The 19,073-nt window shown below is 34.4% G+C and overlaps 1 protein-coding gene across 3 annotated transcripts in view; it reads right to left on the bottom strand.

The window, feature by feature from the left end:
- The window catches only part of PTPN12 (protein tyrosine phosphatase non-receptor type 12), a 93,052-nt gene that overhangs the window by 52,080 nt on the left and 21,899 nt on the right, over window positions 1–19,073 (bottom strand). For all 3 annotated transcript variants that reach the window (XM_039239094.1, XM_039239093.1, XM_039239092.1), the window contains exon 2: window positions 1,549–1,657. In XM_039239094.1, coding sequence (XP_039095025.1) covers window positions 1,549–1,657 — 109 coding nt within the window. The remainder of the gene's footprint in view (window positions 1–1,548; window positions 1,658–19,073) is intronic.

Below are 19,073 nucleotides of genomic sequence, written 5' to 3'. Positions count from 1 at the left end.
AAGAAAGTAGAGTGTATTTTCCAAAAGCTTAATGAGTAGTTACTATGTGCTAGGTACAGTCCTAAGCATTTTAACATGTATTAACCTATCTAATGATCAAAATAATTATAAAAAGTATTATAATTTTAATCTCTGCTTTGCAGATGGGGGGAAAAGACACAAGGAGGATGAGCCTAAAGTCATAGATTTAAAAAAATTTTTTTTAAGTTTATTTATTTTGAGAGAACCAGAGACAGTGTGAATGGGGAAGGGGCAGAAAGAAGGGAGTGAGAGAGAGAGAAAATCCCAAGCAGGCTTTGCTCTGCCAGTGCAGTCTAATGCAGGGCTCGAACCCACAAAACTGAGATCATGACCTGAGCCAAAAACCAAGAGTCAGATGCTAAACTGACTGAGCAACCCAAGTGCCCCCCAAAGTCATAAATAGCAGGTGGTAGAAGCAGGATTTGAACTTCAGAGTCAAAACTCTTCACCATTATACTATGTAAACTTCCACTTAGTATTCTGCTAATACTGACCACCCACAGATCCCACAGCTGAACAACAACAAGAAAAAGAAGAAGGATTAAATTTATGCAAAGAAGACAGTGAAGGAGAAAAGAGAAGAGGCCATCTGAAAGAAGGGTATCATGGAAGAAGAAAATTTCAGAAAAAGGGACTAGTTGATGGCATCAAAATAGTTAACAGAAAGGAGTAAACACTGAAAAAAGTTTACCATATCCAGCATGAAGAAAATCACTGGAAAGTTTATCAAAGACATTTTAGAGAGAACAAGCTTTAAAAAAATGACATTTTGTCAAGTATATCTCAGTAAGACTGGGGAAAACAATAAATTAGAGTTGAGGGAACAGTGTCATGGAATGGAGCTATTTTAAGACAGTTGAAGGGAAATAAAAAGACTATGGGCAGCTTTAAGGAATAGCATGCATGATGTAAAGTCTTTTATTCTATAAAACAGGAACACACGTATACATACATGCTTTTAAACTTAAAGGCATTTTGCCAAAAACCATTCTATTTGAGATTATAGTTATAATATTATCATAATATGATGCTATTAGTCTTAGCTGTACTCTCAGAGATACGTATTTAGACTACTGAGAAGAGCAGACATGTGGCATCAACCGCTTTACGGTTCACTTTTTCATGTATAATTAATGTTCTGATTGTGAACAGACAACAGATAAGAGTTAATATTTTTAGCGTTTTATAAAATTTGTTCCATTATACTTACTGAATTATCTATTTTAACAAAAGAACTTCTTTGCACAGGAGTCCACAAAAGATATTCTTACTTGGACTTTTTTATATTTAAAAGTAAGTTAGTATCAGAGTAATTGTGATGCTTAAAGAAAAAAAAGCAAACAACAAAAACTGCTTTCACAAGGAAGAACAAGAAGCACAATCACAAGTTATTATCTTATAGTGTACTTTACAAGAGAGGTACTAAATCCTTAACAATCAAACTCATTAGGAAGAATAAAACTAGTTTAGGCTACAAGCCACATATTAACATTTCCAGTTGTTCTATTAAGGGCATTTCCAACTTACATGGCAGTATGTCCTTATATCTGTTCTTTTTAACATTTTCTTCTTTTTCTCCAGTGGCTGTAGGATAAATCTTTTCTGTTCTATATTTGGTAGACAGTCTTCTTAATCGCTTAAAATATAAACAAAAAAATTTAAGTTTATATGAACGTTAATATTTTCAAACTTTTAATGATTTACAAATAGTTCTTTATTGAATTTTGCTAACCCCAATTCCTTATAACTCATTTTCCTATTTTTCCAAGCTCACAGTATTTCCCTATCTCTTAATAATTAACCCTAAGGATAATTTTTTTACCCTAAGTGCAAACATTAGATTAATATTCCAAATAGCATTCAGAAGGGACACTAAAATAAGTAAGCAATTTTGCTTAAAGAAACCATGAATAAGCTGAGTCAGAATCTTTAACTCAGTCCTTAACTTACTCAAGTAATTTTAGTGTTTAACTATGGGTCCCTAAAACCAAGTAAATAATGCCTAAAAGATTATGTACAAGTTTCTTGATTCCTTCCCTCAAAAACTCTTGGGCACCCATGATGTGCCAGGCTCCTTCCAAAGCATAAGCTAATAATTACTTATAAGACACTAAAAACAAAGTTCTTTCATATTGAATTGGAAATGTCCAACAAAGACGAATTCTGCTTATTCACTGCATTACAGAAGTGGTTTGTGAGTTAGTGACAAATTCTTACCACATATGGCAGTAGGGATGTTCTTTGGGCTGGAATATTTCTGCATGTCAGTAATACACTTCCTGCTTTCAGAAGCACTGAAAGTCAGCATTGTGAATTGTTTAAATTCACGACTCAACTACATTGCTGAAATTTAATTTCAAAGGAGCTTACTTTCTTCCAGGCTTAAGGACATATTGAAGGCATTTTGGTTTTACTATTCAACAAATTATTGACTACAAATGAACAAAGTCTGGCAACATTTAACTTCTTCACCTAAATTTTGCTTTTGCAACTTGTGATGCTGATATTTAAGCAACGAAACATTTTTTTAAATCATAGACAGAAGATTCTTAATTTATTCTTGCTTTGATATACTTCAATACGCAGCACCTGAAATAATCTTATAAACTGACAATTATACATAGAATAGTGAGTCTTCTATTTCTTTGAAAAACTACTAACCTTTATCATGACAATTCTTAGAGACCTAATCAGGAATACACATTTTTTTTTCAGTAAGATGAAAAGACTTACTAGAATCTTGTTCTGCATTGGCACAATGCTGAAGTTAATTACCACATTTATGATGCTATTTTCTATGGTAATAAAGTTCTCAAAGTAGGTTAGGGGAATAAACATATATTTAAAAGTAAATGGACTGTTGGTGAGGGTGTGGGAAAAGCAGAACTTCAATACAATGCTGGTAGAAGAGAACATTAACACAACCCCTAAGGAGGGTAATTTGGCAATCTGAAATACACGTAACTCCTTAACCCAAGAATTGTGCTTCTAAAAATTCACCATCTAAAGGCATAGGTGAAATGACATATTATGCACAAAGTTATTTATTGGAGCATTGTTTAAAACAGCCAAAGTCTACAAACAATCAAAAAAGTCTATTACTAGAGGACTGATTAAATATATTTCATTTATACAAGTAAATATATGACTGAAATCCAATAAGGAAGTTCTTTATATATAGTGATATGGAAATACTTCAAAATATATATTTTGTGCAAAAAGCAAGGAATACAATAGTTATAATATATTACTATTGGTGTTAAGAATAAAAATATATTTGCATTTCTTTGTACATGTACATAAAATATCTCTAGAATAGAAACTATTAACAAGGTTGTTATCTATGTAGAAGAGAAATGAATAGCTATACAAAATGGATGAGAAAGAAACAGGACTATATGCCATTCCATACTTATTAGATTATATGAATGTATTGCCTATGCAAAAAATTAAATGTTAAGCCTGGTTGGCTCAGAGGAATATGAGACCCTTGATCTCAGGGTCATCAGTTCAAACCCCATGTTGGGTGTAGAGATTACTTAAATAAAACTTAAAATAATTTTTAAAATGCTAAAAAAATTAAAGGAAAATAGAAGATTGCTTGATTTTCTTAATCCACATTAACAAAGATCTTCCCAGTTATGTACATATACATCTTACACATATAATTAGACTCTATAATTTTTTTTTGCTCAAAGACTTTATTTTTGGTTATTTATAGTATCTTAATACATTCTAAAATATTGTATGTGAATGTGACCCAGAGAAGGATATCAATCTAAATATTTGCAGAAACAAAGGGGTAAAAGGAATGTAACTTAGGTGAATGCACTTCTAGAATAGCTGCTGCAATCACTCCAAGCATTTCATTTTTTACGTGATGAATTGTTATTGAGAAATGGGCAAAATAAAGATTTTTGTGTGAATGACTTCCTTTTTCATTAACAACACTTCTGTGTACAAATAAGTATCTCATTTGAGTCTGGATTTTCATATACACAGTTTTCTTGAAGTCTAGCACAGCATGGAATGCTTTCTACTTCAAGCTTCCAGTGAAGAATGTTCTATTAAAATAAGTCTACATAAGTAGCATACTTAAAAGTTTTATACTCATCAGAGATACTCATCTCTGCTGTAATATAAATACAACAAAAGTGGCCCATAAAAACTTTGTACTTAAAAAAAAAAATCAGTATCAAAAAAATTCAAATGTATCAAAAAGATATCAGGACACCTCAGTTGGTTACCAGTCCGACTTTGGCTCAGGTCATGATCTCACAGTTCGTGGGTTCTAGCCCAGCGTCAGGCTCTGTGCGGACATTTAGACCCCTGGAGCCAGCTTCAGATTCTGTGTGTGTGTGTGTGTGTGTGTGTGTGTGTGTGTGTGTGTGTGTCTCTCTCTCTCTCTCTCTCTCTCTCTCTGCCCGTCTCCTGCTCCTACTCTGTCTCCTTCTCTCTCAAAAACAAACATTAAAACAAAGTTTTTTAAAAAACTTACCAAGTAGGGTCCTATTTCCTAACAACAAAAAGGGTCAGTTTTACAGTTTATTCAGTTGCTTGAATAAAAATTCTGGATTTGCCACTTGCTAGCTATATGACAATGAACAGATTTAACCTGTCTTATCTTCTATAATATGAGGATAATACCCACACTCAGAAAACAAGTCTCCAAATCTTATCCATCTTTTAAGTTCTAGCTCCATCAAAGTTTCTTATCTCTCTCATGCAAAAATAATCTTTCCCTTCTGAATTCTTTTTAGACTTTATATGCACTCTTAAAACACCATTTCCTTCTCTTTATGATAAAAATATAGAAAATACATCTTACTTCCCCTACTAAACTGTAAACTCCGTCAGTACAAGATTATAGTCAGATTGATATTTAATGTCCTGTACCCACAGAATATATTAAATGCTTATATGGTAAATAAATTAAATTCGAATGCTAGCCTAAACAAAAAATTGTGTTCTTTTAATATATCTTAACTAACATCCAAACAGTGCTTGAAAGAGAGATAGCACCAAACCTCATTTAACTATATGAAATGGAAATATCTACAAATGCAATTTCATTTTAACTTCCTGGCCACCAATTCCATTGTCTCTATGTGAAATTAATTACTAGGAGATTAATTGAGAAACATGTTGCAAAATACTAAGGAATTTTATTCATAAGAGAGTGCATGAGACAGACTGTGTGAAAATAGCATTAAGGAAAGCATTAATAAAATAATTCACTTATTAACACACTTAATATAATCCTAAAGCAAGAAAGTACTTTGAATCATGGACTATCCTAATTGGGCAAAAATATAGCTAAATGGTATATTTACATAGGCTTATAAATGCCATACCCTGTGTCAATTTTTTTTCTTTATGCAAACAAAACTAAAAGACTTGAAAGATTTTCAATTGTCTATCCTTAAACACCTTGAAAACATCACAAAATAAATTCTTTTAAATAATTTCTTATCTCAGAGTTACTGTCCTCAAAGGCAAATCTGATCATTTAAATTTTAGTCCCTCGCTTAAAAATCCTCCAGTGGGTCTATTAGCTCCAAGAGAAACTACCAATTCCTTAATTAATTATAACACATTTTCAATGCTGCCTGTCCGGTTTCCTAGCTTTTTATAATACTCTCTTAAGAGTCTGATGCTTCAGCCATGTAGAATCACTTACCACCACCGTCACCACAAGCAGCCCTTCACCCCTCAACATCACAGTTTGACAATTTTTACTCTTGCTGGTGAGTTAATAGTAGGACTCTGGCTAAAGTGTTATTTCCTTTGTGGAGCTTTCTTGAACCTTCTCTTAACGGCTCCTCAGCCTCCAGCACTGAATAGTCAATAATACATTGCTCTATTACCACTTGTGAGATTCAATCTTGTATGTCTCATCCATTGAACTGTAAAACTGAAGGCAGAGACTGGACTATCTTACTGAACTTTATAGACCAAGATCTAATGCAGATAACATTAAAAATGGGTCAATTCATTTCTTTATTGAGCTTTCTCGGACAAGTCATACAGATGTCTCTAACACCTTATAATTCTTAATGCGAACAAAAACCAAATTTAATATTCACTTTGTTTTAAAGTTCCAAATTATTTTCTCTTTCCCTTTTTTTAAAATTTAAGTTTATTTACTTTGAGAGAGACAGAAACCGTGTTAAGTTGAGGAGGGGCTGAGGGAGAGGAAGAGAGAATTCCACTGTCCACGCAGAACCAGATGCAGGGCTCAAACCCAACAAGCCATGAGATCATGTCTTGAACTGAAACCAAGAGTCGGACACTTAACCAACTGAGCCACCCAGTCACTCCTCTATTTCTTAAAACACAAAAATTGTATTTCCTTAATCCTAAATGCATGAACTTATTCTCAAAGGCTTCTAAAAGTCTCATGCAATATAAGTATGCTCTTTTTAGATATCCATTTGTGTGTCAAGATTTGAGTTTCTTAACAAGGTAGAACAGTTTCTCTGTTTATCTAAGGCTTTAAGCTAATGAGAATGTGTTGTGCTGTTTGTTGCATCTGTCCAAACAACTGTATACTGGACTGTCCACTGGGTGTCTCATGAGGATTACAAACATGTCCAAATAGCACTACCATTCAACAGCTGCTCAAGCCTGAAAGATAGGAAACATCCTTGATTCCTTCATTTACCCTCTCCTACAATATCCAATCCACCAGCATGGTGTGTTAGCTCCAGGTCTAAAATACATCTAATTCTCTTCAGACTCACTCAACACTTATTATTCAGAATACGTTGAGACAAGAAAAGTATTAAACTTTATCATTGGCTGGATTTTAAATCAGGACAATTAAGAAAACAATGAACTCGACAGAGGAACAAGGGGGAGAAGAAGGGCGAAAATGGTGGGGGAAAGGGAGAGAGGCAAACCATGAGAGACTCTTGAATGCTGACAAAAACTGAGGACTGATGGATGGGGGGGGGGATGGGCATGGAGGAGGACATTTGTGGGGATGAGCACTGAGTGTTATGTGGAAACTATTTTGACAATAAACTATTTGTAAAAAAAAAAAAAAGTGGAAAAAAAAAGAAAACAATGAACTCAAAAGGTATCAGAGCTAAAATGGAAATTAAGCTAACTCAAATTTTTTGGGGAATAAAATGGAATATAAATAAATTAAATATTGGAACTCAAACTTCTCTTGCTGTTGTTTCCAGGGCACATACCGTGGCCCCAAATTCCTCAATGTCAACACTTAAGATTAACAGTATGAGTTACAAAAAACTACTAGTAATTTTAGTAAATATGCACATAAGAATATACGAATAAAACTATACTGTACAGTGAAATCAAAATGAAATTATCCTTTAAGTTAAAAGGTTATATTGTAGCAAAGTATAAGAATACCTAACCCACAAAATTGTAGTGCATTTGCCACTATTCTGAAAATTTTCTGAGCCAGTTACTGGAGAATCTATCTGAATTTTAAAAGGGAGGGAGCTTGGCACATAGTTGGCACTCAATAATAACTGTTAAATGAATAAATTCATCTGGTTTAAAAAATTTTTTTAATGTTTTTATTTATTTCTGAGAGAGAGACACCACGAGCAGGGGAGGGTCAGAGAGAGAGGGAGACACAGAATCCGAAACAGGCTCCATCCAGGCTCTGAGCTAGCTGTCAGCACAGAGCCCAACACAGGGCTCGAACCCACGAACCATGAGATCATGACCTGAGCTAAAGTCGGATTATGTTTAACTGACTGAGCCACCCAGGCGCCCCTAGATTGATCTGGTTTTATACCTGAAGTATTTAACTGCCCTGACACAAGCTGTATGATCATTAAGCCAAAATTTTTTTTTTAAATGTTTATTTACTTTTGAAAGAGACAGATATGAGCAGGGCGGGGGGTGGGAGGGGGGCAGGCAGGGAGAGGGAGACACAGAGTCCGAAGCAGGCTTTGAGCTGTCAGCACAGAGCCCGACACAGGGCACGAACCCACAGACCATGAGCTCATGACCCGAGCTGAAGTCAGGCACTCAACTGACTGAGCCACCCAGGCGCCCGCCAAAATATTTTTTAACCCCAAATACAAAGTAACAGCAACAAGTAGTAAAATCAGAGGATTTTCCACTAAAAGCATACCATCTCTAACCAGCTTTTCTTAAATCTTTACAAACCTATTTATATAAAAATATTCATATCACTAATACCTGTTACAAGCAACTAAACAACCAAAGTGTCTTTAAACTATACATCTGCAATATCTACCTTTAATTGTAAAATATGCAACTCTGCCTTTCAAAATTCATCTTCCTATCTTTGCTCATTCTTTACCTGCTGCTGTATAACAGACTAACTTGTCTGCCATTCTTCTTCAGACACATTTTGAAGTAGCGGCCAATCATTTGGGTCTTTGGGTTACAAAAAGATTTCATTCTTTGTTCATATTGATTTCAATGCTTCAGTTATTTCCCTAGTAGTATACACCAAACAAACTCCTTGCTTTCTTCTAGATCACTACAGAAATTCTCTTGCTAAAACATTTCTTGAGACTACTCCTGGCACCAACCTCCATCTTCCACTTCGTCCCAAAGTGCTTCCTCATCACTACCCATAGCCTTTTATATATATATCTAATCTAGGACATAGCACAATGTACAAGTTACTTATATATGCATATATACCATCAGAACATGGAGTCCCTGAAAATGCACACCCTGTTTTCTTATTCTAAGAATATCAGCTACTACCAGCATAACCTATGACAAATAGTAGTGAGTAATTTAGGTCTTCTCTGGTGTTAATGTTCAGAGAAAAATGAATACAAATTAGAATTGACCAGCATACTTCATTACCACTTCACAATGGGACAGCTTTGAGTCAGAGAAGCTGGGGTTCAATTCTTATTTCCATCAACTACTAGCAAAGGAGAACTCCTCAACATAGCACCTTTACAATCCTTTCTAAAGGAGTAAGCAATAGACCTTAATTTTGAGAACTTGTTTTAAAATGAACTTTTGCACTACAGATTTTATATTTAAAAATAAAGATGGCAAAGCATAAAAACTAAAAGAAAAAAAAGGTTATAAAAAATTCACAATAGTCTATAATGGTTTTCTGCATAGCCTAGACAACAAGCAAATATTTTGCTTACAGGAAAGGCTCCTGCTCTTGGGTTAAAAGAGAAAATACAGTGCTTTCTCAAGATCAAAGTAAGTTAGGAGGATGTAATGCAAGTGTATCCTCTTTCTACCTCCAAATTATATTGTTATGGAAATGAAATAAAATTCCATTTGAAGAGGACAATAAAATTATTTTGTGATATATACTGTTATTGAAATGAAAATACTTAATACAACAAATGGAAAAGAAAGTGTTCCCTAGTTTGATTATTTTGTTTCTACACACAAGTTCTTACCTTTTCTTTCACCCCTTCCTCAATCATCCTATATCTAATGATCCTCTAACCATTTAACCCATGAAACTGTTGGTTTCAGATTTTACAGGTCAATCCCAAATTCAAGTATTTTGTTCCACTGTCTCCACAAATTGCTCAGAAATTCCAAAATTTGGGTATTAAACCTATGGCTCCTGACCATGCCACCCTTCATCTATCTGGGGATATGTCTTGATTTAAGAATTAACACTGTCACTGCAGTCCCCATTACCCTTTAGTTTACATTGGGAAATACTTGCCAAGCCCAGACTCATAAAGTATTGGAAAGCAATCTATCACTAGTCTCATTATTCCATAACACAGACTATATGAACATACAGTAAAATTGAGGACACTAAGCTCCAGCTTTAACACATTAAGTCATAATAATATCAACTGTCCAATTAAAAAAATTAAAGAAGACCCCCAAATTAACAGCATAGTTACAGAATTCCTATTTATCTTTGCAAAAACAAATACAACACAAGAAAAGTCAATACGTATTTAACACTAAATGGAAATAATTTTTTTGCTAGGCTACACTGCCTCAAAGCCGAGGTCAACAGACCACAGTTTTAAAGAGAAACCGGCACTTCCTGGTGAACCATTAACTCTGAACCCCTTAAAATTTTCATTCTTACCTTTACTGATACTACTTTTATGAAGTCACCAAAAATATCCAAAAGACACCAAAATCTCAAAGCCTCAATTCCTATTAGGTATTTAACAAAGATGATTCTCCCCTTTTTACAAATTCCTTTCTTAGATTTAATGAAATAAGGGTCCCTTGATTCTCCTTTTTTATCTCCTTTCTGGATGCATCTGCTTCCCAAATCCTAAATGTTGTGTCCTCTTAAGGAACTGTTCTCTCCTCAGATTTCATCTTTAGTGAGGTTATGCCCTTCCTATTGTGACTTTAATTACATTTATGAAAATCCCAAAATCTCGATTTCTATCCTGACTTTTCAGTTCTAGTTCCATATTCAAATTGCTTACTGAACGTCCCCAAAGCAATTCAAACCTAACTAAATAAAAAGAAACCTACCTGACTTTTCAATGCTCCTACATCTCTTTCTTTTTTTTCATGGCACCTCTACTCTCCTTACCCCTTCAGGCTTAAGACCTCCTAGTCATTTTGAGCTTTTTCCCCTTACCCATCTAACTTTTTCACACCCATCTCACACCCCATCAATTTCAAATTCTGAAGAATCCACCTCAGTAAATATCTCCCATACCTGGTCTCTACTTTCTAGTCCCACCACCAATGGAGACAGAAAGTTGTTTTAATATAGGATAGAGGTGACTTAATTCTCTTTCCTCTAATTACATTGTCTTTTCAACTAAAAATAAAAATATTTAAGAAATCCTTTGAATAAGGTAAAAGAACAAACTTAGCGGGTATAACAAAATAAGTACTATAATTAATATTATTTATGTAGTAATAATTATTTTTTGAATGTGATAAACAAACTGACTACATTAATATATGTCAAAGAGTAAGGCCAGAAGAAATGCATTTATTAAACTATGCATGTAAAGCACCCTACACAGCACCTAGCACAGAGCATGCCTTTAAATACAGAAAAATTGAGGGGCACCTGGGTGGCTCAGTCAGCTAAGCATCTGACTTTGGCTCAGGTCATGATATCATGGTTCGAGAGTTGGAGCCCCATGTCGGGCTCTGTGCTGACAGCTGAGGGCCTGGAGCCTGCTTTGCATTTGGTGTCTCCCTCTCTCTGCCCCTCCCCTGCTTGCACTCTCTCTCTCTCAAAATAAATAAACAAACATTAAAAAATATATTTAGGGGCACCTGGGTGGCTTAGTCGGTTAAGCCTCTGACTTTCGCTTAGGTCATTATCTCTCGGTTCGTGGGTTCGAGCCCCGCGTCGGGCTCTGTGCTGACTGCCAGCTCAGAGCCTGGAGCCTGTTTCAGTCTGTGACTCCCTCTCTCTCTGACCCTCCCCTGCTCACAATGTCTCTCTCTCTCTCTCTCTCTCCTAGAAATAAATAAAAATACTAAAAAAAAATTTTTTTTAATATATTTAAAAAAAGCGATCTAGTCAAATTTTGTGTGTACCCTAAGATTGGATGCCATACTGGAGTGGGATATTTGAGATCACAGTGCTTGTTACCAACTCCAGTTCCTGTTAAAAAACTCAGAAAGCAATTTCTAACTGTACATTGCAAGTCTATTTAGACCCGTTAGACGAATCATAAGCCAAATTCTAAAACAGTAGAAAAAACTGTCATTGATGTTCTCTCTAATCCTTTCATTGTAAATCTACAGAAACCACATATATCCAAAAGTTTGAAAATTACCTGGCAAACCAGAGTAAGTTTACAAGCTGTATTTTTGCACCTTCTCATTTCAACTCTCCAAGTCTAGTAATAACTAAAACATTACTATTAAAGAATCTGCTGTGCCTATTTTTCCTATCAATGCATAAAAATGCTTTGTTTAATAAAAGGTATTTATGTTTTAAGATATAAAAAATTAAGTGTAATAAAGGCTCTACTTTAACACAATCATTGCCATTTTTCAAAAAGGAGAGACTATGCGGTGATAAAGTCATGTTAGGTTGCCAAACTTGTCTGCAGAATTGGGATTTAAATTCATGATAGAAATACAGTTTGGCAACTACTCAAAAGGTTAAATATAGAGTTACCATATAACCTAGCAACTCTACTCCTAGGTATATACCCAAGAGACCTGAAAACATATGTGTGAACAAAAGCTTGTACACAAACATTCAAAGCAGTATTCATAAAAGCCAAAATAGGAAACAACTCAAATGTCCATCAAATGATTAATGAATAAACAAAATATGGTATATTTGTACAATGGAATATTGATTAGACATAAAAAGGAATGAAGTACTGATAACATATGTGAAGTACTGATAACAGATGAATCTTGAAAACATTATATTAAGACATACAAAATGCATACATGATTCCATTTATATGAAATGTTCAGAATAGGAAAATCAACAGAGGCAGAAAGTAGATTAGTGGTTACCACAGTATTGGGGAGAGGGGGAAAGAAGATGTTAGTGGTAATGGGAATGGGGTTTCTCTTGGTGATGAAATGTTTTGAAAATAGATCGTAATGACAGATGCCCAGCTTTGTGACTATACTAAAAACCACCAAAATATATATTTTAAAGAGCTGCATTTTTATGGTATGTACAAATTAATCTCAATATATGTGAATTTACCTCAAAAAAGCGGTTATAAAAAATTCTTAAAAGGAGGTTAATAGGAATTATTAGCAGCATCAGAGCAGGCTAACCAAGGCATCTAGTCCCATTCGGTAATAAATATCCATCCTCCTCAAAATGAGTCTTACTCAACTTCTGTTCTTCACTACCGACCTTCTCATTAAAACATTAATTCGATAGAATCAAGCATAACAAGAATGCAGAATCTGGTCTACACAGGAGTAACACAAAAAATCCCAATTAGGTCTACTAGAAACTTCTGCCAGTGAACTTAGCACACAACTTTTTCAGGGAAGGATAGGTATGTATGATGAATAAGAAAGATAAAAAATGGAGTTTTTAACATGATTTAATGTCCAAATGACACTAATGAAGCTAGACAACAAATCTGGAAGACTAGATATTTAAGAGAGGAAGTCCCTAAGTAGAAAATGGTGAGGGAGAGAGGGAATTCATTAGTAAGCTATCTAAGATTTGGGTTAAAGTCTAAATTCTATCACTTCTATAATGCTAACCCAAGGTCAAAAAAGACTCAAATAAAAAAATTAAATCTAAACCTGGGTAATTAAACAAATATATTGTTATTAAAGTTTCAGTTTATTTCTCTGCAGAAATAAATTGGAGATTATTTTTTTATACTAGACATTCAGATCCTTGCAAAAAGTATTTGATTCTAGCACTATTTTAGACTTAGTCCTAAAAGGCCATACCACTCTACTAATGAAGTATGTGCACCCCAAGCTACCGATGGCATGATTTGATCTTCAAATATCTTTATAATAATGATAAACAGTGCTCTTCTTTCTTCCAACATGTAAAACCCAACAAAAATAATTTGTTTAATGCAGTATCTTACATAAATATACAAACTTATGATACAGAATACATAACTAAAACTAACTTCCAAATATAATCTAAAATTCAACTTTAACTTTTTTTAACTTTAACTTTTAAGCTTTTTTATTTTGAGAGACAGAGACAGAGGGAGAGAGAAACAGAGAATACCAAACAGGACTCTCTCTCTGTCAATGCAGAGCCTGAGGTGGGGCCCAAACTCACAAACTGTGAGATCATGACCTGAGTCATTATCAAGAGTCACTTAACTAATTGCCCCACCCAGGCACCCCAGGTTTCTTAACGTTTTAAGAAAAAAAATACAAAATAAGCAAAAATTTTAAATAAAAGATGCAATATTTTCACAGCTTTTGAAACTGTTGTCAAAGTCACTGAAGAGGCTATACTAACATAGTCTCCAAAAGAAACTTTACTGAGACAAGCAGAAGAAAGGTCAACCTGTTTTAACAGTCTTATAAGGAAAAATGAGAAATAACTGAAACTTCAGCTGATTATAAGAACTATTAATTAAACTGGAAATATGATGCCACGTAACTATCCTGCATAAGAGAGTTTTACTTTAAAAATGAACCATAAATTCTGTTTTACTATGCTTGGTAACTTTATAAACTGATACTTCTTTCTCTGTGCTAAAGATGGATATATAGAAATATTTATTGATATCTATTTGATATAAAGAACTTCTACAACTCAACAAGAACAACAAAAAACACCAAACACCACAATTAAAAAATGGGCAAAGCACTGGGTAGATACTTCTCCAAGTAAAATATACAAATAGCCTACACAAATGTGATTAGATGCTCAGCATCACTAATCAGCAGAGAAATGCAAATCAAAACACAATGACATATTATCTCACACCCCATTACAACCGCTACTATCAAAAAAATAAAACAGTAAGTGTAGGGGGACTGTGGAGAAACTGGAATCCTTGTGTCTACTGGTGGAAGTGTAAAATGGCACAGCCATTATGGAAAACGGTATAATAGTCCCTCAAAAAATTGTAACTTGGAATTACCAGATGGTCCACAATTTCTACCACTGGGGATATACCCAAAAGAACTGCAAGCAGAGTCTTGAACAGATACGTGTACACTCATGTTCATAGCAACATTATTCACGATAGCCAAGAGGCAGAACAACCCAAATGTCCACTGATGGACAAAAGGATAAACAAAGTGTGGTACACATCTACAATGAATATTATTCACCCTTAAAAGGGAAGGAAATTTCAACACATGCTACATCATGGATGAACCTTGAGAACATTATTCTAGTTGAAATAAGCCAGTTAGTTATAAAAAAATATATATATATATTGTATGATTCTACTTAAATGAGGTACCTAGAGTAGTCAGTCTTAGAAATAAAAAGTGGAATGGTAGCTGCCAGGGACAGGGAAAGGAGAATGGGACTTCTGAGGACAGAGTTCATTTTGCAAGATGAAAAGAGCTGTACACATTGGTTGCCCAACAATGTGAATGCACCTAACATTAGTGAACTGTACACTTGTAAATGGTTAAGATGTTAAGCTTCATATTTACATTTTACCACAACATAAAAAAATTTTAATGAAAAGCAACCCTTTTTTTTTTTTTAATTTTAAAAAAATTTTTTTAATCTATTTCTAGGAGAGAGAGAGAGAGACAGAGACAGCGTGAGCAGGGGAGGGCCAGAGAGAGAGGGAGTCACAGACTGAAACAGGCTCCAGGCTCTGAGCTGGCAGTCAGCACAGAGCCCGACGCGGGGCTCGAACCCACGAACCGCGAGATCATGACCTAAGCGTAAGTTGGACGCTTAACCGACTAAGCCACCCAGGCGCCCCTTTCTTATTTGCTTAAAAACTAAATGTCCAATCCAGTTATAGGAAGGGAACAAGCCAGTTGTGGGTAATGTCATTAAAGTATCTCAGATTACCAGGCCATACAACATTCATATAACATAAGATAGCTCTGATGAATTAAGTTACGATTTTCAAAAAACTCTACTTTTCAGTTTGCTGACATACTGGATTCAGACATCCATCATAAAAGTAAAGAGTAGGATTCAATTATCACTTCATTAGGATGAATGATCTCACATCATTTTCTCCTAACCTATCCAATGTGCCAGGTTTTCTTTTGGGTGCTACAAATATAGTGGTAGGTAAATGGGACAAAATCCCTACCTCATATAGCATAGATTTCAAAGTATATCCTGGTTGTGTAGCATTTATCATTTCTGCCTTTTATATCCATCATTTGTTTACATATTTTAGCCCATCCTTACCACAGTTGCTGTCAACCAAGATTACAATTCCCTGTCTGTCAGAGATCATCTTTTATATTTCTCTTTATTTCCCAAAAGTGTCTAGTGTCTTCCATGCACTATATATTAAATAAAGCATGGCAAGTCTTTAAAAAAATTTTTTTTAATGTTTAGTTCAGACAGAGACAGAGAGAGATCAGGGGAGAAGCAGAGAGAGAGAGGGAGACACAGAATCCAAAGCTGGCTCCCAGGCTCTGAGCTGTCAGCAGAGCCTGATGAGGGGTTCAAACTCACAAACTGTGAGATTATGACCTGGGCGGAAGTCAGATACTTAACCAACTGAGCCACCCAGCACCCCAAGCATGGCAAGTCGTTTAGACATAATGGTAACTGATAACCACATTCAGAACATCACACAGTAAATAAAATTGGCATTCTACTATCACAGTTATAACATATTTTGTTCATTAAATCAAGATAAGATAGTCTCTATAACTGGAGACACACACTTAAACCCCTTTGATTTGGTTCTTTATTGTATTACCTACAATGTCACCAAGGAAAGCTTTCAATCTTTTATCACCAGGAAAAAAATGTGCAGCATAAATGGGTCACATAATACACACATTCCACTCATGCTCTGTCTCTCTCCGTCTCAAAAAATAAACTATTAAAAATTTTTAAAAAATAAAAAATAAATTAAAAAACCCATCAACATATCCTTAGAGATGAGATGTGTGTGTGTGTATATACATATATAATTTAAAAACATGTAATATATTAATTTAACATTTTAAAATATATACATGCAATACTTACATTGGAACATTCAAACCATATTGACAAGTTGTGTCATGGATTCCCAAGACCACCCTCAGATTCAGTGATTCATGAAGAAGACTCATAGGACTATATACAATCATATTCACAAGCTATGATTTATTATAGCTAAAGGATACAAAGCCAAAGTAGCAAAAGGAAAGATGCATAAGCCAAAGTTCAGAAGAAACTAGGGACAAGCTTTCAAGAGTCCTCTCCTAAAGTAGTCACATAGGACCCACTTAATTCCTCCAGTAATGATTTATGCCAATACTTGGGAAATGTTGTCTTCCAGGAAAGCTCATTAGAGATTTAGTCCCGCGTTTTTATTGGGGGCTAGTCACTGCCTTGCGCAGACTAAAATTCCATATTTCCAAAAGCTAATCAGGTGTTCAGCATAAACCATGTTATGTACAATAAAGGTATGATAAGCTACTCTTATTATGACATGATAGGAACCCTCCCAAAGGTATAAATTCCCAGAGATTAGCCAAGGGCCAATCCTGCAAACTTGCCATTCTAAGGATAGCAGTTTTAGGCATGCTATATATAAATCAATTATGTACACATTTAGAAAATAAAAAAGTAACTCCCCCTCCTCCAAATTCCTCTCCTTATAAGTAGTCAACCATGTTAAGCTTCTTTATTAATGGATATTTTGTTTCCCAAAACTGCTACAATGAATATACTTGGACATACTATTTTATGCAAAGATGCAAGTATTGTAAAGAAAAGATTCCTAGAGGTTGACATGCTGGGTCAGAATATACACATCAATTCTATTAGAAGTGGCCAAACTGCCTTCTGAAAAATATTTCACCAGTTTACCTTACTATCAACAGATCAAGAATGCCAGTTATTCTGTTACCTTTGCCAACAGTTGCTATTATCAATTTTTGAATTTTACCAAATTTGGTGGAATCTGGTGAACCCTCACAATATTCAATGTTGGTGATATATTTCCCTAGTCGTTAGAGAATTTGGTGACTTTCCCCCATGTTCAGTAATTATTTGCTTTTTTCTTCTATTAATTACCACTCATTACATGTGCTCATTCTTCTATTAGAGTATTTTTATCAATATATAGAAGGTAATCATGTTTTAGATAGTCCATCATCTGATAAATGTATTGAAAATATCTTATCTAAATCTATATGCTTACCTTTTATAGTACAGATTTTTTTAATGAGGTCAAATCTGATCTTTATTATTATATCTGTGCTTTAAATGTAAGTCAGTAGAAAAAGCATTCTAATTCAGAATCAGCTTTGCCCCTAAATGATGTTTTCATCAGTCTCTTTACATGTGATGTAAATGAATCTAAGCAACTATTTATTACATTAAAAAAAATTTTACCCAAATAAAAAAATTATCTATTTTACCCAAATAGATACTACATTTTGAAGTTGCTCATTTTAAAATAAAAATAAAATAAATAAAAATAAAATAAAATAAAATGAAGAAATCAGATGATTCAGCTACTTTTTATATTTTGTAATATAAAGTAGTCTCAGGCAAAGTGGTATTCTTCTGCATTACTCTGTGAAGTGACAATTCTTAGGTATCCAGCTAATTTCTAATAAAATGAGGACATAAGTGTGACTCAAAACTACACCATCAGCTTGATTTATATAACACTGATTTAATTTTAAATCTTCTGCTGACCACGTTTCATGAACAAAGACCAAATCTACTTTTATCTGTAGAAACTGACAACATTTATTCTAAAAATTGACAGTATTTTAATCTATTCCTTGTTTGTTGTCTTAGAAAATACTTATAAATTCACCAACTACTCTACAATGTTAGCTGTTTCTGTGCTATTTTTTTATTGCTCGTTTAGTTAAGTCTCTTCATTATTGCCGTTCGCATTTGTTTGCATAGAGTTCCCAAGGTCCCTCCACCACAATTCACCTATCTTTCTGGAGGTACTTTTAAAATCCTTTCTTGGGGCACCTGGGTGGCTCAGTCAGTTGAGCATCCAACTTCGGCTCAGGTAATGATCTCATGGTTCGTTGGTTTGAGCCTTGATTCAGGCTCTGTGCTGACAGCCCAGAGCCTGGAGCCTGCTTCAGATTCTAAGCCTCTCTCTTTCTCTGCCTCTCCCCTGCTCATGCTCTGTCTCTCAAAAATAAATAAACATTTAAAGAAAAAATTTTAAATAAATTAATTAATTAAATTAAATAAAATCCTTTCTTATAAAACATTCCATAACTGTTCTAACAGTATGATTTTTCTCTTTTAGGAATCCCCACTGTACAAAAATGTGAATGTACTTGATGCCACTGTACTGTATACTTTTAAAAATGGTTAAAATGATCAGTGTTATGTACATTTTACCACAGTAAAAAAAAAAAAGTTGCAATAAATAAATAAATAAAAAGGAATCTTACCAGCAATGTCATATAGTTTGTGCTCAGTTTTGCATTGGTTATTTGTATACATCATTATTTCCCCATATCTACGGAAAAGGAGCCTATTTGCCTTACTTTTACAC

The sequence above is a fragment of the Hyaena hyaena genome, unplaced genomic scaffold, assembly GCF_003009895.1.
Source record: "Hyaena hyaena isolate Hyena2069 unplaced genomic scaffold, ASM300989v1 scaffold_152, whole genome shotgun sequence".
NCBI lineage: Eukaryota > Metazoa > Chordata > Mammalia > Carnivora > Hyaenidae > Hyaena > Hyaena hyaena.
The sequence above is the reverse complement of the archived record's forward strand: the minus strand, read 5'-3'. Positions and strand labels throughout refer to the sequence as shown.